Genomic DNA, 24,932 nt, shown 5'->3' with positions numbered 1-24,932 from the left:
TTTATCTTTCCTTCTTTCCTTAACCTACCCTTCTATAGCTATTTATACATTCTTTCCTTCATTCTTTTTTCTTGTGGCTTAATTCCCAGTCTCTTATCCCTCTCATCTCTTATTTTCTCCTTTTACATCTGTACGTTTTTACTCAGAAATATACAAATATTCCTGAATTTGATAGAGCTTTAACTTGACGTTTCCTCCTCCCCTTTGTCTAAAAAATGTGATGTAGTGGTTAAGGTGTTGATTAGGAAACCCAGGTTCTGGCCTACTTTTACCATGGAAGTTCACTGGGTGACTTTGGGTCAGTCACTCTTTCTCAGTGCAATCTACCTCACAGAGTTTTTGTTGTGGGGAAAATTAGAGAAGGGAACACTATCTATCCCATTAACATATTCTGTACAAAAGATGCAATATAAATCAAATAAATAAACAATAATGATGTTATGATGGTATCTCAGTTTTCCGTTTCTCTTTTTTGTCTTGCTGTCTACTGATGCTATTAGCTAAGAGACTAGTCCCTCACAACTCAGACAAAAGTACCAGTACTGTAGGTTGGTAACACCCAATTCAATGTTTGTTGATTATCTCTGCACATTAGTACAGCATTCTGGATGAGTTACATTAGAATTCCCGTCTGTATTATCTAGGTTTGTGCTTTTATAAAACTACATACCTGGAGAAAAGGTAATTATAACTTCTCCCATCCTATGGCACCATTTCTGCGATATTCCTTTCTCAATGAGTGGCAATACCAAAATCAAATGGACTCAAAATCTCCATCTTTTTATTTAAAGATGTATTAGCCCTTTCTACAATACAACAGTGCTTATTCTGGAATAAAACAGCTCATGGCAACTGAAGGAAACACCATTTATGCCTGAATATAATAGTGTTTTGAGTTAAGCAGGCATAAAATGTGAAATGCTGCACATATCAGAGTATTCCTTTTTTATTACCAAACTTTTCTTTTCTTTTTATGCCTCTAACACAAAAAGATAATCTAAGGCATGATGCATAAGAGGGCACTTCTCTCCCTTTGTACTGTATATATTGCTTTTTTCTCTCTCATCTTTCGTATCATTTTGATTACAAAGGTCAAGCATTCCTGATTGTATCTTTATGGATTCACTTCTATTGGACAGAGTGGGATATATATTTGAGTAAATATAGGTATTTCCTAGTTTCACAATATGAGTATCTATGGGTATGGTGAAGTTTACTTCTGCTTTGGATTTGGTGTAACTTACCAAAAGTTATATCATCATTAAAAGAACACTACAGAATACAGTCCCAATCACTGCATCCCAAAGAGCAATAACAAAATGCTGTATAATCTAGCTTTTAACAGTCAGAAAGAATAAAAAAGATCTCTTCCCTCATACACAATTCTTGAAAAACTGCTATGCAGCAATGCTACTTGCATCATATTGCATTTGCATGAGATGATGGATCAGTATTTTTCATTTGTTCTCAGGTCAAACAGACGTATGTGCAGAGGCGTGTCAGAAATTGAAACTGAATTTAGAAGAAATATATTTAAACTCCCATTTCTCCCCAATCTTGCAGGTTTTACAGGCACATGACCCCCAAGGAAGGTAAAAGTATACAGAATATTACTGCATATGTAAGACTCATGGTTAAGAACAATACAATATTGCTTTAAAAAAAAAAAACTTACTTTAGTAATAGTCTTTAAAATGGCAAGACGATCCGAAGGTGGTGGCAAACCAACATAGAGTATTTTATCCAACCTTCCTGGACGCAAAATAGCTGGGTCTATAATATCTGATGGAAAAATGGGAAGAGAATATTAGATGGATGCAAAAATTTAAAGAAACAGCTACAACACATGGGAAGAATTATGAACCAAATCCATAACATTTACTCCAAGTTACAACCTAAAAGAAAACTGGTACAAAATGTTTTACAGATGGTACACAACTTCATGAATAATCTCCAAAATAAAAAATCATACAGTAATAAATATTGGAAATGCCAAGAAACAGAGGGAACATTTTACCACAAGTGGTGGACATGCAAAAAAACTTAAAAGACATACATACTACAAGGCAGAACATTTTGGAAATTAAATTTGGAATGAAATCACAACTTTTTTTAATTAGGCAACATCCCAGAATATATCAACAAGAAATATCATAATTTATTGAGATATATGTTCAGAGCAGCAAGAATAATTTTGCCCAACAGGAAAGATACAATTCCAACAATATCTGATTGGGAACTTAAACTTGCAAAATATGCAGCAATGGCAAAACTAACAGCATATATTCATAACAGAAGCTTAGTCAAATTCAAGCAAGAATGGTTTCCATATATACAAGATGTTGCTGATAACAAAAGCAACATTTCTAAAACTACATATGCCATAGCTTACCATCACCAGTTTAGCTCTTAAGCAAGAAGAAGTCTGGGCAGATCTTTTGCTTCATAATTATAGCACTTACTGCTTTAACCTTTAAAGGACAGGCTGGGGCAAATCCCTACTAGGAACATGCTGTGCTTCTGGCACAAAGCCAAAACAATGCTTTGGAACAGGGATGAAGAGAATCGCAGCACCTCCTTAAAGCAGCGCTACCTTTTCCTGAACTTTTAGGTAGCTTTCGGATCCAGGAAAAATATGCATATGATTTAAGGAAATGCTGGGAGCACATGTTGAGCACCTTATAGCATTCTATCAGCACAATTTAATTGTAGGAGATGACAGCTTAGTGTTTTGTATGCACCAGGCTTGTTTTTCCAAGGCAGCTAAAGGGCAGCTAAAGACTATCTCCGCTGGACACAATAACTAACCTACTGAAGTATGTTACAAAAAGCATGGATATGTTTAGACTGACTACTGTGTAGCAGACTTTCCACTGATCACAGAGGCTCACTAGGCTTGTTAGGCTCACTAGAGGACCAATGCTTTAATTTTGTTTGCATTACACTGGAGAGCTTTTTTCAAAATACTTCGGAGAAACTCCAGGTTTCATTGAAGGATTTCCTTTTCTTGTTCATCTGTTACTCTTTGTCCAAACAAGACATGGGGGATTTAGGCCTGCTGCCCACTAAGGTTTATATCTGGTCCACAAAACTTCTTCCCAAGCCCCATTAATGCCAGATAAAAGGCTTATCTCTCCTCACCATTCAGCAGCTGATCAGCAACAAGAGCTATGACTGTCTGCAGTCCTTTAAAACAACACTGACTGATGTTAGTAGAAGTCATACTGAAGCCTAACTGCTGTATTTTTGAGTGAGGGTAGATTTGCCCTTAGAAGGAGACAAACAGCATCCTTCCTAATTTTACATAGTGACTTTGAAAAAATTCGCTCTCTCTGAGAGTTTATGGGTTTAAAACAGCCTTCATTGGTGGAAACAGAAGTCATCTGGAATATAACTGGCTTGCAGGAAATATTGGGGACAGAGGGGAGGAAAGAGATTTCTGGCAGTGTGTGGAAGAGTGGAATATGCAAGCATTTGGGTGGCTCCAGGTGAGCACCTCAGTAGCTACCACCTCACTAGGAGTTCCTCTCTTCTTCAAACTGTGATCCTGCCCACTGCTGGCCTTTAGAAGAGGCAAAACGAAGATGACATGGTAAAAAGGTCTACTAGAAGCATAAAATGAACCTGCTTGAAGCCATTTAGCCATCTGATCCTTAGTCTTCAATAGGTTGCCTGCCTTAATATACACCAGAAGTCCAGTTTTCCCAATCAAATTTAAATCATCTGATGAAAAGCATAAACTGGGTTGAATAATTCCAGGTGGATAATTTCAAAATAACCCAAGCTTCTGCAGAATTTTCTTATTTGTTGTTATTTGCAGCTCTAAAATGGAAATGAAATGATACACTTCTATTTCTGAACCCTGCAGTCTTGATAACTTCCAACTTTTGGGCCACATAGAAGTTGATCACAAGAACAATCTACAGAGATATAAAGAAACGTACTCCTGCAACCGCTTTATTTGATCAGGAAAACTAAAAAAGAAGGCGTAAAGGAAGCTAAAAAAGAAGGCATACTGTAAGCTAAAGATGCAGAACTTGGTATAAACTAAGGTAAATTCAACTCCAGCTAATATATATATAGTACAGTGGTACCTCGGGTTACGAACGCCTCTGTTAATGAACTTTTCGGGTTCCGACCAGCTCCGGCCGCAAAAATTTACCTCGGTTTGTGAACTCCGCCTCGGGTTACCAACAGGATACGCGGCCATTTTCCCTGCTGCCACGCGGTCGCGGCTTCCTGTGGGCGAGATCGCGGTAGCAAGGAGACGTTCAGTGAGGCTTGTGGTGTGTTTTGTGGCGTTTTGGAAGGTTTTTGGTGTGCTTGTCAGCATGGCTCCAAAGAAAGTAATTTGCTTCGGGTTGCGACCAATTCGGGTTGCAACCAGAGTCACAGAACGGATTAAGTTCATAACCTGAGGTACCACTGTACTCCTTCCTCATATCTTCTCCACAACAACAGAGAGCGGCTGGTCCAGAGTCATTCAGCTGGTTTCCATGCCTAAGGGAGGACTAGAACTCACAGCCTCCCATTTCTAGTCCAGTCCCTTAACCAGTGCATCAAACTGGCTCTCGTCTCCACACCAATTCCATTCAATCATTTCCACTCCAAAAAAAATGAACATGTCCATGTTCACCAAGTTCAACAAACTTTTATTGTGTTCACATACGAATCTAGCAGCTTCATAATTCAGTCTATCCAAAAATCAGTTATTTTCATATGTTAGATTTATATTCCACCTTTCCTCCAGAAGCAGGGTAGTGGATAAACATTTCGTCTTCTAATGTTTCCCTGCTTCAACTATCCTGTGAGATAGGTATGGCTGAGGGATAACATTTGACCCAAAGGCATCCAGTAAGCATATATAGCTGTGAATGGCCTTGAACCAAGATCTCTCTGGTCCTAGGCCACCAAATTAATTACCCACTATAGTACACAGGCATATCATTAGCTTATAAATACAATCCAATGAACTGTCAGCTCACAGACATATGCACACGAACAGAATACAAATACATGAGATTATATCTGATTGTTTAATTATTTATACCTGGCCTGTTTGTGGCTGCCATAATGAAAACGTGACGACGTGATTCTAAGCCATCCATCTCTGTAAGCAACTGGTTTACTACACGGACACTGGCACCTGACTGTAAGAGTAAGAATGCAGTGGTAAGACAAAAATGACTACCATCGATTGAAAAGATAACTCCTGGAACATTCATCATTCCCATATCCTTGGCTATCTTTCCTATTAACATTTGATCACTTCACTCCAAAGAAACAAAATAGAAGCATTTCGAATCTATCATGTCATGAAATTCTAAAAAACAAAATAGGGTTGTATAGCAGAATTACTGTCAATGGATTTGGATATGCAGGGTTACATTGCAATTCCAAGTGGAAAAGCAGATTTATGGAACTGCTTCTAATCTAGCAGCTGCTTATGTAAATACTACTTTGTCATTCCAGGATTATGCCTTAGGCAACAGGCATCTAATCATTTAAGCAGATGTTTTGCCATGTTCACCAAGTAATGCATGCATTAAGCCAACTGGTTCAAGAGAGCTACGGTAAACAACCACTGGCACTCCATGTATTGCTGAGCCACAACTCCCACAATTCCTAGGAAGCTTGACTAATGATGACAGATGCTGGAGGTTGTACTTTAGCCACCTCTAGATGGCCACAGGTTACTTACCGTTGATCTAGAGGTAGTCCTTGGTTAATGACCACTTGCAACCTTTCCTGCCAGCTTCCCCATTGACTTTGTTTGTGGGAAGCTGGCAGGGAAGGTCACAATGGCGACCATTCGAAGTTGTGATGGTGCTGAATTGAGTGGTACTTATGACTGATCCTTGACGTTCTGGCTGTTGCAGTGCCCCTGCAGTCCAATGATTGCGATCCAAGTGCTTGGCAACTGGCTCACACTGCGATGGTTGCAGCATCCTGTGATCGCCATTGTGACTTTCCCTGCCAGCTTCCCACAAACAAAATCAATGGGGAAGCTGGCAGGAAAGGTTGCAAGTTGCTCTGGCCACTTTTTCTCCTGTAGTGCTTGCTTGTGTTGCAGCATCTCTCCCCAATCCAGCTGCACTTGCACAGTGCTGCAGCATCCCCTCCTCAGCCCACATGTACTTGCCGCAGCAACCCCACCCTGCCTCATTCTATAGTACTCATCTCCCCACCCACCTGCTTGTGAGCATCGTGGGACTTGTGAATTCCTGCTGGCTTCCCCAATGACTTTGCTTGTGGGAAGCTGGTAGGAATGTCACAAGTCATGGTCACATGAGGTCCTTACTTAATGACCTGCAATCTTTGCTTAATGTTGGCAACGGAGACTGCCAGGATTGCTGTCACTAAGTGATGCGGTCATGTGATGTCATGCTTTACAACCGCATCACTTAGTGATGGAAATTCCGGTCCTAATTACCATCATTAAGCAAGTACTACCTGTAAAGGCTTTTCTCAGAATACATAATGAAAAGAAACAATGACAGTATGCCTGAAGGATTTTATGCAACAGATGCATAAATGGCTGTTAGATATGGTAACTTTCTGCAAGTTCAGAGGGAGTGTATATCTGAACATCATTTAGTGCTGAAAAAGCAAGAAAGGATGGCTGATGTTTTAATTATCCTGAAAGGATGTCCACTTCAAAAAATTAAGGGATGCAGTTTCTATAAAGGAAAACAGTGAAATCACATAATCCTCTATCACACAAAATTAACTGCTCTTCATCTATAAAGTCATTCGCATTGAACTCCTAGTACACACATAAACGTAATTATCCAATGTATAAGCACCACCAAGCCCCCCCACACCTTTTTTTTAATTCTTCTTTTAAAGAACTATGAATGTTCACACAAAGCTACTTCTGAAGTTAAGTATAAAACCAATTAAAATGGCAACCTGTTCAAAAAGCTGATTGGGGCACCAAGTAAAAGTGTTCATATTTTGAATGAATTAAGTTCGATCTACAGCACAACCAAAAATGGGATCACAGACTGCCAAAGATAAGGCCTGAAAATGGTATATCCTGTCAAAACAATTATACATCTCTGCCCCTGGTGAATTAAGCAACGCTGTTGATGTCCTATCCTGGTGCCTGGAGGCTGAGAGAGTCTGGATGGGGAACAAAAGACTTCAGCTGAACCCTGGCAAGACTGAGTGGTTCTGGGTTTGGGGGCCTGCTGGTGCTAGAGTTATGCCATCTTTGGTGCTGGGTGGGTTTGCACTGCCCCAAATGGACCTAGTGTGCGACTTGGGGATCCCTCTAGAATCGCGACTTCTGCTTGACGAGCAAGTGGCAGTCGTGGCTAGGAGGGCTTTTGCACAGCTTTGTGTTTTGAGCCAATTGCACTCTTCCTAGATCGGGACGGCTCTGCTCATGGTCACTCATGCCCCGGTTACCTCCTGAATGGACTACTGTAATGCATTCTACATGGGGCTGCTCTTAAAGAGCATCCAAAAGCGTCAGTTGGTGCAAAATGCAGCACCAGAGGCAGTTATGTGGGCCCCTAGAATGGTACATTATGCCTCTGCTCTGTGAGCTGCATTGGTTACCAGTCTGCTTCACAATTTTTAATTCTTTGGATTTGTTGCTTGTTTTTCATATTATTGTTTTACGGTTTTTATTGTACACCATAAAAGAGTGTACAATAGTGAGATGGGCAGTCATAGAAATATAATTGATTGATTGATTGATTGATCAATAAATAAATAAATACCACTAAAACTTTATAGTACACCTCATTAAATTAATTCCCCACATGTTCAGTGTTTTTCTCCAAAGTCACCTTTAAACCTCAAAGCAAGGAATCGCTTAGCCACGGTAATATAGTATATAAGGCACATCTGCAAATATGGGTTGAAGTTCTAACTCTAAAGTACTATACAACGCAACTATACTACAATCCCTCACTTTCCATCTAGATGTAGCATCTGTACAATGACAATTGTAATCTACATCACAGGGCTGCTCTGAAAACATAATGAATTAACAAGAAATATACATTTATACCCATATCTCATCTCAGTTAAGTATCTGGTGGAATGTTTTTAGAGACTCACTTCACGGTCTGATCTCCGTGGGCACAAAGCATCAACTTCATCAAAGAATATGACACAAGGTGCTGAATTCCTTGCACGCTGGAAAACCTGACGAACAGCACGTTCACTTTCCCCCACGTACTAGAAGCGGGAAGGAAAAGGAAACCTCAATAAAACTCTGTGGAATCTCTTATTTTTACAATCTTATTTTATAGTAAGTTGGATTGTTCAGAGGAATTCATCTTAAAGGGCTAGGTCACAGATTAATTCATAGGATTCTACCCATGACCAGATACAAAACAAGTTTTGAAGTCATGCACCCCTTCTCCTCTAGCTACAATCACCACCACCACCTGCCAATGAGTTGTAAATTTATAGAACTGAGATAAGATGGAATGACCAAATTCAATTTGCCAGTTCCTGCTCTAATAAATATAATAAGCAAGCCAGAATTAATTAGATTGCCTTTCTTTTTCTCTTATTGCCTGCCTTTAATTTCTTTTGCTCACTACTTCTACTTTTTTTTCTGTACTTTGAATAATTTTGCTTACTCTAAAAGGAAAAGTGTGGTTGATATGTATCTATGCAACATTCATTTTGACTGTATGTATATATGTAAATGATGTAGTTCAGAGTCAGACCACTTTTTGTATTAGCAAAAACTTAAAAGACAATGGGCATCAAACCAGAAAAAACTCACCATATTCAATAGTTCAGGGCCTTTCACTGAAATGAAGTTCAGCCCAGATTCATTTGCCACAGCCTAATAAAAAAATAACTAATTTAGTTACTGTACATCATCATCATCATCATCATCATCATCATCATCATCATCATCATCATCATCATCATCATCATCGCATATGCCTTTTATCTAGAAAAATCCATAAGGCAACAAATACTACCATGATGCAACACTGGTTTTCTTGATCTCTTTTTAAAAATGTATAGAAAGGAGTACAAACCCAGGAAATCAGAGACATACTCAACATAACTGAAGATCATGTGACTGATTGTGAATGTGACTGATTTGAATAAAGATAGAAAATACCAAACTGCATCAGTCAAACTGCAATATTGCTTGATGCAGAAAAACCATGTTGATAATTCTGTAGGCAGTGTATGTGAGCTACTTAGCTAAATCTGGATTTCTCAAAAGGATTATGAATGTGGATCCCAAACCTAAAATGGTCAACTTTTTAAAATCCCCTTTTTTACCTTATAAAATACTAGAGAAGGATGTCCTCTTTCTTCTTTGATTTTTGATGTATATTTAGAACTCTCAGCCTGTGCTGTTAATAAGATTATAACATCTGTAGTTTTTCTCAAAATTCATTAGAATATAATTTAGTATTATATGTTGATGATACCTTACTGTTTATTTCTGAACTTCATACACTACTTCAATTCTGGCCTTGATGCATTTGCTTAATGTGTTTGGGTGAGCTGTGAGATACTCTGTCCATTGGTCTAAGTCAGAAATGATACCAATAGACAAAGACTTGTTTGTTAATGCATTAAGTAATTATAATGTCCATATATGTCCTGAATTCATTAATTATTTAGGTATTTTTATTCCATGTGCTATTTTTCTAGTAATTGCATTAAATATGATTAAGACCCAGAGGGAGGTTTCTCTGGATGTTGACAGATAGGAGTCTTTAACCTTTGGGGTAAGAGGTGAATGCAAACCCAAGGATACTTTGTAGCGGCAATGCAGAAGAATATTGTTATTTCGAGGAGTTTAGGTGACATTTTTATTTCTCTTGCACATGTTAAGAAAGTTCGGTTTGAGTTATAATAATGTTTAGCTGGCTTGTTTTTCACTTTTACTTAGAAGTGGGGGAGGGAGAGAAAACTCTCAGGATTGTTTAGATTAAGCACTAGCTTATCTGCATAATTCTCAGACCCTGGGAACCCTCTGGTCAAGGTTGGGTTCCATAGCCTCGGTATCATGGAAACAGGTCATGAGGTTTAGTGTAAGATGGTGATAAAAGACCCAGGTATTGCCTCTTGAGCTTGGAGCATGGACACAGGCCTTGGTACCAGGAGCTGTGTTATCTAAGCCATCTTGGGCTCTCTTGCTGCCGCCTTAGGATAACTCCCGACAGTAGGGGAAGAGTTTTTATTATCTTGCTTGGTACGTTATGCTTTTATACTATGCTTTTGTATTTCTGTTTAACTCTACCTGCTAATTTTGTATCTTATATTCTTATATTACTGCTTAAATCTGTTTGCTAGAGCTTAAAATGCCATCACATGCTGGTGTATTCATTGTCTCTGGGTCTAAAAGAACTAAAAGAACAACTTGTCTTGCATCTGACAAGTGCTTGGCAATACAACTTTGCATTTTGTGGGGAGGTGTTTCTTAATGTATTAGGGTACAAAATCCCAAACATCAGTAACCAGATGCAATCAGATTGGTGGGAGAAGTGATCCTTAAGAGTTGGATTCCTTTGAGCAAATAAGCAACCAAAATTACCTTCGCAAGTAGTGTTTTGCCACATCCAGGAGGACCAGCAAGCAGTACACCAGCTGGAGCTAAGAGTCCAAGAGCACGGAACTGTTCAGGATTCCTCACAGGCGCCTGTTTAAAAAAGCACCTTCCATATGTTAGCTTTCTTCTGCTGTTAGTATACAGATAGTCCTTGGGTTATGACAGCAATTGGGACTGGGGTTGCCGTCACTAAGTGATGTGGATGTAAACTATGACGTCACATGACTACATCACTTAGCAACAACAATCCCAGCCGTCTTGGTTGCCATTGTAATCTTAGGGCGGGTGGGTTGTTTAGCAGAAAGAGGCGGAAGTCCAGGTAAGGAGTGTGAGAGGGTGCTTGCAGGATGGTGGGGGAGCCTGGGGAGGCCTTGGAAGGGCCAGCAGAGGCCTCACACAGGTCTGGGGAGGCCTTGGGAGGGCTGGAGGCCTCGCATGGGTCTGGAGATGCCTTGGGAGGGCCAGCAGAGGCCTTGTGCAGGTTGGGGAGGCCTTGGGAGAGCCAGCAGAGGCTGCACGCAGGCAGGGCGATGCTGTGGGTGGAAGAAAAAGTGGCAGGAGCAACTTGCAACCTACCCTCCTGACTTCCCCATTGGGTTTGCTTGTGAGAAGCCAGTAGGGAAGGTCACAAATGGCAATCACATGACCACAGAGGTGCTGGGATGGCCGGCACTTTGAGGACCAGTCGTATGTCCATTTTTTCAGCGCTGCTGTAACCCTGAATGGTTGCTGGATGAATGGATGTAAGACCAGGACTACCTGTAATTGGAAGGGAATCAGTTTTCCAAATCATCACAATAAGATCTCCTAAATTTTTAAAAAAAGGACAGTCCTGCTTAAATTACCAAATTGAACTCAGAAGATAACTTGGTTGCAACACTTCCTGTAATTAAGACATGATGCCAAATAGGGAGAGGGGGAAAAAAAACAGGGTAACTCAAGATTAGTCAATAAACTCCTACGGGAGGAATGACCTGAGGATATCATTCTTTAAAAAGCCTGCCCCAACATTACCAAAAGTAGGTACAAGTATGCACAATTATTCTTATGATGAAGGATGGCAAACCAACTGTGATAGGGTAAGAGTGGGCAACTACCCTGGTAGGGCTGGGATAAAAAACAGAATGTAATGAACCCTGAGATATTATCATCTGGCTTTTATTATGAATGGAACACATAATGGGCACTAATGCTGACAATTATTTACAGAGCTGGCTGGTTAAGAAACAAATAGAATTTTCTGCATATTTTTTTTCTGTAGGCTGTAGCTACAAGGGCAATACAGCCGAGGTTCATAGCTTGGTGGCTCTCAGATTTCCATCTGTTACTAGAGACCCAGATGGGCTCACTGACAAAGAGGTCCTATGCTCAGCTTTATGTCTATGTGCCAGTTAGAATGCTGCTGGGACAAAGTTAGCATAGCTTCATGCCCTAATTGGATTACTACAATAAATTCTGTGTGGATCTCTCTTGAAAATGGTTTAGAAGCTACACCTGGTGCAGAATGCAGCTGCCCAGCTATTAAATGGGGAAGATAAATGGGACCACAAACCACCACTTCTGAAAGCCTACCCTAGTCCAGTTCAAGGCATTGACATTGGTTAATTGTAAGTATTTAAATTATCCTTAAAAGATTTCCTCCCCCATACCATTCAACCTGAGTTCAGCTTGCAGTGCCATAGCCAGGAATAGGATCTTCCTGATGGCAGCACCCTCGTTGTTACACACTATTCTGAGGGAAATGCAGATGCCCCCTTTCCCCTCCCCCTCATCTTCTTTAGGATGCCAGTTGAAGATGGGTCTCTATACCTAGACATTTGGAGTGTAAACATTATTTCAGGGCCAAACTGTCTTTTAGAGTGCCTATTATATAACTATTTTTTTTAACAATGAATCTTATTTATTGTTCTTTTATCAACCAAACTGAGCTCCTTTGGAATCATCTTCACCATCACCTGTGCTGTCTTCTTTAGGCACTGTTTACTTTCCTTGGATTAGCATCTTCATTATACCAAAGCTTGACCAAAAAGCCTCTGACTGATTAATAATAAAACTTAAAGCAATAATTTTCCCTTTCAAAATGGAATAATAATAAGCAATTGAGTTTGCTGTTAACTCTGTAAATCAAATCAGAGTTTGTTTCCTCACACATACTTTCAGGCAAAAAGCATTAGATGCCTTTAGTTCAGAGTGGCTGGCAGACCCACATAGTTAATTTCAGGAAGCGAGGATCACCTTGTATACAGTACATCAATATTTGGTGAAAGCATCCACCCATACCAGTATAGCCATAGTCAGCTCCTCCCGAATTTCTTCCAGGGCTCCAATATCTGCCCATGTCACATCAGGGATGGTGACAAAGCCTTCTCTCTTTGCAGAGGGTTGCACTGAAGAGAGAGCAAAAATGAAATCCTTCAGCTCAATGCACAGCTTTTGCAGTTGAGCCTCCCCCAGGGGATCTGGTTCCTTAAGCAACTCGAGCAATCTTTGCAATTCATCCTAAAGAAGGAAGATTAGAGATGGAGGAAAATGAAACAAAAATAGATTAGACCAGGGATAAAGGAAGCACACCCTTAAGTTTACTGACAAAAAGCTGGAATCCAATTATAAGATATTTTAAAATACTTAATGAAAGCTAGTATGGATTTTTCAAGATAATCTTATCTCACTGTTCTTTGTTATTAGAACAATTTATTATTATTTTAATAACAATTTGTAATTAGAACAATTAGAACAATTAATTAGAACAGCCGCCTGTAGGAATGTTGTGATGTTTTTTCTAAACAAAAAGTACTGATGAGTAATTGCCTTTAGTGGAATGGGAAAGTTTTCTTTTGCCTTTTATTACATAATGCTCACTAATCCTCTTTTTTCAATTTTCTGGGGATTTTCTCACACATAACGTGATAGGCACATTTAATAACATAAACTTCTGGAATGAGTCACAACTAGTGCACTAGATGAAGATGTATCAAGGTCCTCTGGCCATTACCATTAACTGAGCCTTGAACAGCAGCTTTGAGTCCAGGAGGACCCCCAAGTTACAAGACCACTCAGCACAGGGAGTGTTATGCCACTCTGAATTAAAGATAGAATCTCTCTGGAATCATATGGTTTATCAATCTAGAATCAACTCTGTTTTACTGGGATTATGCTTTAACCTGTTCTTCTCCATCCACACCAACTTGCATCCAGGGACTTGATGGCATCACCTGCTGATGATACTTCATCCTTTGTTAACAGATGACCTCATCCAGCAGTTTCATGTAAAGATTCAACATGAGTGGGGAGAACATCAAGTCTTGTGGCATCCTACAATTGAGGAGTCTAGAGCGCAACCTCTCCACTATTGCTACTGACTGGAAGTGCCCCTTCAGAAGGGAGGAGAACCGCTGAAACTCACTGCTCCCCACCCTTAAGCCAGGAGGCGGTCCAGAAAAATAACACGAACAATTATATTGAAAGCCACAGAGAGATCAAGCAACATTAGAAGGGTCATTCTCCCATTACATGGCTCCTTTCCCTATATCCTTCAGACAGAGCTTCAGATAGCTAGATAGATAGACAGATGCCTTCAAGTCAGTGTTGACTCTTGACAACTGCCTGGACTAGTCCCTGCAGTTTTCTTGGCAAGATTTTGGAAATGGTTTGCCATTGCCTCCTTCCTAGGGCTGAGAGAAAGTGACTGGCCCAAGGTCACCCAGCTTGGTTCATGTCTAAGGCAGGACTAGAACTCACAGTCTCCTGGTTTCTAGCCTGGTACCTTAACCACTACACTAAACTGGCTCAAATGTTGTATTTAGTTACACCTTTTTATTTTCATTTTTAAATATATGCTGGCATTTTCTTCTAGGAAAATAACCTCTTTGATATACCCAAACATAGAAAAATAGATACAGTAAGCTACATCTGAAATATATACTTTAGTAGGAAGATCTGGTTCTTCAGTATCTTTTTTCACATTTTCTTCCATTCTCCTTTGCATGCCTTGTCCAGGTGCTGCTCCTTCATTTTTCATAACTTCATATTTCTTCCCATCTAGTTTAACAAGGACTCTGTTAACTGTGCACATTGCTGCCTCACGGCAAAGTGCCATGAGGTCAGCACCAACGTAGCCTGGGGTCATATGAGCCAAATGTCCAAAATCAAAAGATTCTTGAAGTCGAAGTTTTCGACACAATGTCTTCAGAATTCTGGTGAAGAGAAAATAAAGATGATTTGGCAGCTGAAGTTATATCCAAAAATCCCGAATTACTTAATTATTTGTACTTTAATGTTGTTTTAATAGTTTAATTTTTTAATTCTTTTATCATCCTCCATAAGATAGAACTGGATGAAACCACTTCTATTTAGCCCCCCAACCCCCAAACAGCATAAACAGTGAAAAGACTAAGATATGGGGTCTTCAAAATATTAGAAGTATTTCTAATTCTATGCTGAGACAATATTTACAAAATATTAGAAGTATTTCAATTACTATGCTGAAACAATATTGACTATATGAAAGCCAATAAATAAAAGTTAATATCCTTCAGATTTACTTTCATTACTTGTTAAGATAACCAGTATTATCATGCAGTCATTTTTATTAAATTATAATAATTAGAATTGACTGCCTTTCTCTTGCATAAGAGCTCATAAATTTGGTAATCAAATGCTCATGTCAACTTTGCTCAAGATGAAATATGTTACTTGTTCTTTAAGATGGCAGATACAGAAACTCATCTCCCAATCAGCCAATAGAAAGCTTTTTTTTCAAACATTATAACAACTATGGGATGGCAGAAGAGCACACACTGGGAAGGGAGGATAGACCAAGTTCAGTTCTTCCCATCTTTTGGAATATAAAAGGAATACATTCTTGAAAGAGGTAAAAAAAACAACACATAAGCCTAACTAATGTAAATAAAATATTTCATTTTCTATGACTGTTCTGTCAATTTATTGGAGATTTTGCTGCTGGGTTTGCAAAGGACAATTATGACTTACAAATCTATATAATAGGCAGTTATGTAGTTTCCATGATCTTCTTTTAATACTGCAACAGTATTTACTACTTAACAAGTAGTTAAGTCCTCTAATCTTCCCTTGTTAAAAATCTATCTAAAAGAATGCTAGGACTTCAAATCACTTTATTAACTAAAAAGAAAACTGACAGACTTTTCTCTTGCCGCTTCATCTGGAATCCCCAAACAAATTTCTCGGTCAAATCTTCCCGCACGTCTCAGGGCTGGGTCCATTGAGTCTGGCCTGTTAGTTGCCCCAATTACAAGGACCTGAGCTGCAGTGGCCAATGTATTCAAGTCTGAAGGAGGAAGGAAAGAAGCAATAAGCTAGCAGCCATTAAAGAAAGAGCTGATGCTGTGTTACCAGGACAAGACTATTCACATGGCACACTCAAGAAGTCACACATTTTACAATGTATGCTGATTCTGAGCAGTGCATGTGCTACTGCACTCTTTCTAACACATAAAAGTAAATAAGGATAATGTTGGACAAACTGTAAAGTACAGAGAGGCATCTGCAGGATTCAGTCTATCATACTGTATGCCCATATGGGTTCAGGGACCTTAATTTGAGGAGACAGTGCAAGTAAAGGTTCAGGGTTTTTTTCATTTTATTCAAGTTTCTGGTAACACCCAGAAGTAGTTTCATTTCTAACTAAGCTTTGCAAATATGATTTACAGCCAATTAATTGCCTAATATGCCACTCTAAATGATGTCTCCTTTCTTTTCTACCAACAAGACAGTCTGCTGCAACTAGTATTTTGTTCATTTTTTTCCTGAACAACTTTCAGCCTCAGAGCAACTCTAAGCATGTATTTGCAGATTATAATACAAACAACATCTGCATGCACTGCTCTATTTAGTCATCTCTAGGTTCTAATTCTAGAGTTAGGGAAGGCCTTACAGAGATTAATGGCAATTCTGTCTCTTGGATCTGGCTGGTAGATTATTTTCCTCCAGCACTCCTCTAATAGGTAAACCTTTGATCTTCTGATCTTTCCATCATCATCTGCCAACCCCACCAAGCCATCTGTGTTGGTTTGTAATGGCTTCCTTCTGACTTCTTCCTGATGGTGTTTAAATCTCTACCTTTAAAGCCTGCCTAAAAATGCTGAAAATCTTGCTGTTGAAAGTTGCTAATTCTGCTATCGAATTTTAATGGCACATTTTTGGGGTGCTCTGGGAATTACAACAGTAGGTCTGAGGCTAGATGTGGTTGTGACTTTCTGAACCCTGTGTTAATATGAGAATGCAAATAAATATACCAAAAAAATTGACTTCGTTATTAACCATACTAGATCTTCCTATCTACCATTTGTTTAAATATATGTTTGAAGATGCAAAAAGCTTGAGAAGCACAGGCAGTAAAGAAAAAGGAGGGAAATATTTGGAACACAGCAGAAATAGAGTGATACTCTGCTACTTGGCAAAACATCCATTATTATCATGTTAAACAGAAGCTCATGACCACATAAAAAGCCAGTAAAAAAAATGTGATCTTACAAGATTTCTTAATCATAGGTGGTTGGCAGTTGGAATGTGGCTCATAACTATTCTTGTTACAAGATGCAAAGGAAAGAGGATGATTGGGTTTACCTGATTTGAAATTGTATTTTGCAGTTTGCTGTTTGGTTTGGATGAAAGAGTGGGTGCTGCTGAGAAATAGAAGGCTCTTGGAGTTAGAAGGAAATGACCTGAGATTTGGGTGGCATGGATATTTGTGGTATGATAAAGTCAAGGTTAATGAAGATTTTAAAAATCATTATGTTAGACATGTCATATTGAGAAGATGGAATAGATATAAATCCAGGTTGTGCCCGAAAACACCTTTATGGCTCTCAGCACAAGAAGTATTTTAAAGTTGAGAAAAAATAGGCAAACACAAATGGCTAACTTAGTAGAGGTCATGAGATACTAGAATTTTGTCAAGGGGAATGTAAAATAAAATCAAGAGAAGAACTGGGGGCAGAGGGATATAGTTGGCAGTGTTTTTCTAATTTACAGTTATTAGAAAGATTTAAAGTAGACAAAAGAGTTTATGGTTTTGAACATTCTAAGACTGAGTTTGAAAGAGAATTGTGCACAAATGATGAACATGTAATAGCTAAAATGTATAAACTTTTACTGAAATCTGAAAGAACAAGTGAAAGAATATATGTTAAACTGGGCTAAAATTCTGGTCATAATATACAAATGGAACAATGGGAAAATATGTGGTTGAAAGGACTGAAATTTACACTAAGTTATAATCTTAAAGAAAATTTTTGTAAAATGATGTATCATTGGTATATGTCACCAGAGAAATTGTCTAGAATATATAAAGGCACTTCAAATTTATCTTGGAAATGTGAACAAGAAGGGACATTTTGTCATGATTGGTGGATGTGTAAAAAAAACTAGAAAATTTTGGATTCAAATACAAATGCTGATTCAGAGGATTTTAAAGATTAATATACAATTGGGACCAGAGGTTTTTCTTCTGGGATTGATGGACAAACAGTTGGAAAACAGTAATGAAACTTTGCACTTGTATATGATAACTGCAGTGAGATTATTGTATGCAAAAAGATGGAAAGATTCAGCATTACCCACAATGGAGGAATGGTTGTTCAAGATGATGGAACTTACTGAGATGGCTAAATTGATTTTTATGATCAGAGAAAAGACAATATCTATGTTTACTGCTGACTGGAAACCCCTTATGACTTTTTGCATAAACAGAAAAAAGTGAAATTATGATTTATTGTTTTGATGATTAGACAGGATAGATTATAGAAAGAAGAGAGTAGTATTGTAATCACAGAGTAAGAGGTAAATTTACAATCATACTTGTAACTGCTATAAAGAAGATCAGAAGCTACTTCTTTGTATCATTTTTTCTTTTCTATTTTTCTTTTCCTTTTTTTCCCCTTTCTTGCACTTTTAGCTTTTTCTTTGATCTTTTTCTTTTCTTTTTCTTACATTTTCTTAGTTTGTATTAGTTTTTATCTTCCTTTAAAAAAAATCTTTAATAAAATTATCTATGTATATGTAAAAGGAATGTGGCTCATAACTATTCTGGTGGACTTATTTGGTTATCTGAATGGATCCTGTATTCAGTTGTGCCCTGCATGCAGCTGTGACACAATGACTGGTTTATTTTGAATAATTTGTTTTCTTTTCCTTGTAATACATAAACAATTGTGCACAGGAATGAATATAACATACATAAATGCACAAATGTCTGCCTCTGTGAAGAATGTATGGTAAACAAACTATATTTTGTCATGTGAAAGCTTCTAATGCAATAACTTAATTAGCTTTTAAGATGCTACCAAACCTTTTTACCATTTTGCTGCCTTAAAGCAGAACGATAGGCTATGAAACGTATCAATGAATCAATAAAACAAATGCCCTTCTGGATGTGCTGCTACACAAAGAAATCTGAAACTCAGAAATCTATGAATGCTACTTTGGCAAGATGTTCAACTGAAAATTTCAATTAAAGGAAGATGAATCTGCAAAATCTGGAGAGAGCATACATATTTTCAAAATAAAATAAAATCTGACTGAAGTAAAAAAAATAACAATTTACTTTAAACAATTAAAATACAGACCGTCCATGCAAGTCAGAAGCTGGGCTACAATTCTCCGCTCCATGTCCTTTGAAGCTATTTCTCTTTTTGGTGTGATAGCATCAATCTCATCAATGAAGAGAATGCATGGTGCATTGGTCTAGAAATATAGGACAAATACTTTATCAGTACAAGCCCAGAAATTACATAAATTAAAGCATGCTATGATTTTCATTTTATAATTTCAAATTAAACATTCACTGAAAGTATTGTGACACATCAACTTTTAGAATCTGAACTAAGATTTTCTTTTTATCACATATATATTAGAAAATCAAACCTCAGACATTTCCCCATGCTAGAGAAAGAGATCTACATAATGTTTCTATGCGATATGTATTTGAGGTGTGTGGAAAATGGGATTCTGCACATGAAAGAGAATATCTTATTGTGTTCCTTTCTTCTTTGTGCCGTTCTTGCCCTGCCCAACCCATTCACCACAAATCTTTCTTTATACTTAATTTTTATCATACCATTCAGTAAGCACACTTTTGTCATGAACAGCAAATAATTAAGTTTGAAAACAAGATGCAATATTTGAAATAAAGCATCTTTTTGAAAAAAATGTTTGACATCTATCAATGATTTAGTAGTCTAACAAACTTTAAAATGTGGAGTCCTTGGGGTTCTCTGAGCTTGGTTCTTTTCTTACAAACGTTTCATTACCCGGCTAGGTAACATCTTCAGTGCTAAAATGGGCTGGGGTTTGCTCTCTATTTATGTGCTGTGGCCTGCTTTGCCAGTGCTGATGGGGGTGGGGGTTCTGTTTTGCTCTTCTGGTAGTTCATTGATTAGCATATGTTGACTGCTTGATTGTGTGCCTGGTGGTGACCTTTGCTTATCTGGGTGATGATTGCTGGTGATTGAATGCTGGTGAGGCTAGTATGTCAAGTTATGGCCACTTGATGGCGACAGGCATTCCAAACCTAGTTTTATGCTGAAGTTAAAAATAAATATAATACATTTATACAGTGATATTCTCGTTTTAGCAGGTTTCACTATTCAAGGAACAAAAAAGTGAAACAGGAAGGAATAAAAATGAGTTGGAATCTTATGCTAATGATGATATAATGTTAAATCTTGTTTATTAATTTCTTCTTTCGTATTCATATTTGGGTTCCAATAGGAAGTCAGGTATATACATCAGCACAACTTTAAGTTAAGAAGATGTAGGTTGTGTTAATCAATTTGTAATTGAGATGCCATAAGTTGGGTGTAGTAGTAAAATACTTTTTCTTGAGGGTCTCACCACAGCTTGATCAAAGAGCTCCCTTAACTTCTGTTCAGAATCACCAGATACTCCAGACACAATCTCAGTTGCAGCCACTTTGAGTATTGGTAATTCAAGTTCCTAGAACAAAAGAAAAGAAAACAAACAGACTTAATCTAGATAACAACATTTGCCAAGATTCAGGGGCTAAACAGAGGAAGAATGGATAGTGGAAAGAAGGGATGGGGTCACATTCCTTTCAGCAGGCAGTGATCAAAAAGGCATTTGCTTTGCAGATAATTATCCTGCAGGTACTGCTTTGTTCAATATGATACCACAGGCAAGGAAAGCACCCCATGAAGATTGCAGCCCAGACTGCAGCCTTGTGACTTTCTAGGGGGCCTGGCCGGCAAGGAAGAAGACATAATATGTGCCTGGAAGACGCAGCATTTTAAACAGACAAATGAGCCGGTGGAGTCCCAGGCTCTCTGAGCCTGGTTGTTTTCTTGCAGATGTTTCATTACCCGACCACGCTTCCAGGAATTCCCTACTGTTTTTGGATTTAGCTTGGTCTAGGATGTTCAGAGTTTCCCAGTCGAAACTATGGTTGAGTCTGTACTGGACTTCACAGTTCAACCACGAGCTACGTACGTACATTCTCTTCTATTGGAACAAATGTGACTGTAGTTTAACATTTTAAATATCATACACAGTTTACAACAGAGAAAGGAAAAGTAATTGTTCTAAGTCTCACCCCAGCAATTGCCTGTGCTAGTAATGTCTTCCCACACCCTGGTGGTCCGTGCAAAAGAAATCCTCGAGGAGGAACAGCTCCTAAATGAGTGTACACTTCAGGATGACGGATATGTATCAGCATCTTACATACCTCCTACAATAAAAATGGGAATGTTGTAAAATTTATTTGACTGTTATCATTTGCTACTGTGCATTTAGATGCCAAATCAGTATGTGTAGGGAATAGTTACAGGGATTTGTTGATTATGCTGGATATACTCTGTCATTATCAATGGCCCTTTAATCTCAACTTTTCTCCCTGCTTTGGATAAGAGTAAGTTGTAAGACAATTGTAGCTCTAATGTTCCTGGAAAGGAGGTGGAATTCAGTCTCAGCAATTTCAAAGAGAAACACTGCGCTGTGAACTGGGAGCAAGTTAATGAAGTTGTAGTTTTGCTGAATATAGTAGATCCTAACTGCTACGTTTACCTGTACTGATGAAGGCAGGCACAAGAAACAGTGAATACCTTCTCTTATTGATGAACTCCATAAACACATACCTCATTTTGTAAATTGGATTTGAGAATTTTCTTCAACAAAGTTAATCTATTTTACTTTTCAAATAATCGTACTGTTTATACGTGAATGCTAATCAGAGAAAAATAAAGTCTGACAAAGTAATTTCAGCAAAAGTAATGAGCAGACATGGGTGTTTTCACCAGAGCTGTAGTGATAGCAAAATTGTAATACTGAGACCTGCCTACAATTTCTTGAAAACCGCAGCTTTCATTTTGAAACCCAGCAGCTTTCTAGTCCTTAAGGCTACAAAAGATGTGCTTGAAAGTTTATGAATGATATACAATACAGTGTCAACATCAAGAAAAATGCCTGATTAAGACTTAAGGAGGCCAGTGTTTCAATTCCCCTTCTAATACTTGGTTAAATCATGGAATATGCAGTTAAGCATGCTTGCAGCTTTTCTTATAAACTAATTGGAATTCACTTAACAAAGAACCATAATTGCTTTTCAACACAGCACACACAGTATTCATAATCTTAAACTGGATTTATGGTTGCAGCCTTCTATACTGCAGTGTTTTGGCTGAAAAGTTTTAAAAGAGATTAGTTAACTCTAACCTTCAAAATCTCATCGTTGCCTCCTACATCCTCAAATGTCACGGAGGAAGTCTGAAGTTCTATTCCTCTTGCTTTAACTGCAGAAAAAAGATGAAGATATTAAAAGAATAACAACAGCAGCTGATTGGCTGTTCTAAACAGAAGAAAAACAGGCACAAACTTCATAAAGCTGAATACATTTTATACTGATAAACAGTGAAATATCACTTTGCATTTTTCCCATATAAATACAAAAAAGTCACTTCCTACTTTTCTGTTGCTTCAAAACTGACTCTATTTCTTCATCTACATTAGGAAATTCGTCCTTTCTCCGTTTATATTTTTTGTTCTTGGACTTCTTTTTCGCAGTCTCCAAAATGGAAATGTTTCCTGCATTCTATATCACAAAGAAAAAGTACAGAGACTGCTGATACACTTCATCTAACAAGATACAATGCAAAGGTTATGCAACATAATGGGCTTTTAAACTGAGATACAAGGTGCCTCTGCTGCTGTTCCTATCTATGGCACTTTTTTTCTCTTTTTATTCATTTTACTTTTTAAAATATGGAATATCTTGAAACTTCTGCCTATGGATAGCTCACATTACGTGATAACCATAGTTTAAAAGTATCTGATAAATCTGATAAATTCATTTTTAGATAAAATGGCCTCTCAGACCATTACTTTGGACTGAAGTCAGTTTTTAAAAATGAAGCCATTCTTAAAAATCTTGCAGAACTTAAAAACCTAGTTTGATTTATCTCAGAGAACTTCCTAGCCATTTTCTTTAATTTAACCTTTTGTTATTTGGACTATTCAGTCCTGATGCTACTGCTGCTTAAGTAGTTCTACATCTGTCAGAGGAATCAATTCTGGCTCCAAAGCCAATATTCCATTTTTATGAGAAAGAATGCAGAGACATTGGTATATTTAGGATAAAATATTTGAACATCATGTCCTTGTAAATCAGTGAACATAACTTTAAAGAATCAGCCTCCTTTGATCTTATGAAATTAATACACAGAAAGTTTTGTGAACGTTGTTAATATCTCAGAAAATATTTAATAAGGATTAATTGCATCATTTAGCTGATGGATACAATCTAGGCACAGGAAATTAACTCATATGGACTGGATTTATCTTAATCCTCCTATTTTGGGCTGAAACCCAGAATATTGTTCATATGATTTCAAACCATTTGTTTCATGTTAAGAATGTGTACATTTTTTCTGGCTATATCACCAGTACCTGAAATTTAATAAGATATCAAGAATTATGGAGCTTTTCCTCAGAGGGTGGTGGTGGCCAAAAGAATCGTTATACAACATTGGAAGGATAAATTTACATCTGATTTCAAACACTGGATTCTTGAAGCATGTTGATAACATTCACATTCATCTTTCTTTTGACAAAGGGGAAACAAAGGACTTCAAACAATTAGATAACATTGTATGAAGTTGTTTTGTTTCTGACAGTTTTGGGTCCCTCCCTATGTTCATTTTTAATTTTAATGTTATGTTATATCACATTATTAGTATGGTGTGTATGTAAATCCTTTTTCATATTCCCTTATTTATCTTATGGTACTAAAATATTGTTTAAAAGTTAAATTACTGTTGATCTTGAACCTTTTGGATGGGATAATGAGAGAGGGCACAGATGTTAAGAAGAATACCTCAGCTTTCTGTTTAATGTTATCACTGTCTTCTTCTGCACAAAGATCAATAAAAAAGTTTTCCTCCTTTGGGCCTGGAGTCTTATCAATAAACCATCCACCTTCTGAAATTTTGGTCACTGATGATGCTTGGGGAGAAAGAGTATCTGATCTAGACATCGTTTGTGAAGGAGTGGTAGACATCATCAAGTCATTTTTAGGAGATGAAGGTAAAGAATCTGGATTTCCTTTCCGATATAAGTTCAATAAAGATGTGTTCATGTGATTTGAATGCTGAAAGAGATGTTATGTACAGGAGACTGACTTTTCAAATTGTAAATCTTTTCAAAATCATGTTGAATATAAATAGAGTATGAATTATAGACACAACAAATACCGTTGAACATTTAAGTTAATTTTAAAAGCCACTTAACCACAATGATTCCAAAATTTAAAATTCAAAGGCAATCAAAATTATAAAAACAAAAATAGGAACAAAGCAGAAGCAGACACAGCATTTAAAACATTCTAAATATATATGAATTATGAGAATCCCAGCTAAAAAAAAAGTTTGCGCTTCCAATAATCTTGGGATGCCCATTCCCAATATACATAGTCCCCAGTTTAAGGATGACCCATAATTAAGACTGGAGTCTGCTGTAGCAAAATTTGAATTAATACACAATTATTCAGATTAAATATACAATGATTTGAGTTAATTACACAATACTATTTATATAGTATTATACAATAATACTGTTCTGGCTGACATACAAATTCGACTTAAGGACAGATCTTGGGAACAGAACTCATTCTTAAATGGGGACTACCTGTAATGAAAGCCACCACCAACTATACTAGGGCATGTATAGTTCTCCCAGCCACACTCTTCATCACAAACTCTGCTTACTAGAAGTCTAACAGTAGTCTCAGAATCATTTGTTTCAGCATGACTGCAATATTATATTACATTGGCTGCAAAATCTGGAGTGTTACCTCTTTGCCAATTCTTACAAAACTTGGCTTTTTCTTCAAAAATGTAGT

General features: G+C 37.7%; 1 protein-coding gene across 4 annotated transcripts in view; it reads right to left on the bottom strand.

The window, feature by feature from the left end:
- Positions 1 to 24,932, bottom strand: part of NVL (nuclear VCP like) — a 60,391-nt gene that overhangs the window by 26,312 nt on the left and 9,147 nt on the right. For all 4 annotated transcript variants that reach the window (XM_007426289.4, XM_025165464.2, XM_088146173.1 and 1 more), the window contains exons 6-19: positions 23,910 to 24,182; positions 22,502 to 22,628; positions 22,253 to 22,329; positions 21,135 to 21,269; positions 20,420 to 20,521; positions 19,153 to 19,270; positions 15,710 to 15,854; positions 14,472 to 14,742; positions 12,830 to 13,048; positions 10,535 to 10,639; positions 8,753 to 8,815; positions 8,074 to 8,193; positions 5,051 to 5,150; positions 1,676 to 1,782 (exon numbers count right to left, since the gene is read on the bottom strand). In XM_007426289.4, coding sequence (XP_007426351.2) covers positions 1,676 to 1,782; positions 5,051 to 5,150; positions 8,074 to 8,193; positions 8,753 to 8,815; positions 10,535 to 10,639; positions 12,830 to 13,048; positions 14,472 to 14,742; positions 15,710 to 15,854; positions 19,153 to 19,270; positions 20,420 to 20,521; positions 21,135 to 21,269; positions 22,253 to 22,329; positions 22,502 to 22,628; positions 23,910 to 24,182 — 1,962 coding nt within the window. The remainder of the gene's footprint in view (positions 1 to 1,675; positions 1,783 to 5,050; positions 5,151 to 8,073; positions 8,194 to 8,752; positions 8,816 to 10,534; positions 10,640 to 12,829; positions 13,049 to 14,471; positions 14,743 to 15,709; positions 15,855 to 19,152; positions 19,271 to 20,419; positions 20,522 to 21,134; positions 21,270 to 22,252; positions 22,330 to 22,501; positions 22,629 to 23,909; positions 24,183 to 24,932) is intronic.

Source organism: Python bivittatus, unplaced genomic scaffold, assembly GCF_059951505.1.
Source record: "Python bivittatus isolate LINGU-HERP-01145 unplaced genomic scaffold, Pbiv_v1 ctg000020_np1212, whole genome shotgun sequence".
In the NCBI taxonomy this organism is placed as follows: domain Eukaryota; kingdom Metazoa; phylum Chordata; class Lepidosauria; order Squamata; family Pythonidae; genus Python; species Python bivittatus.
The sequence above is the reverse complement of the archived record's forward strand: the minus strand, read 5'-3'. Positions and strand labels throughout refer to the sequence as shown.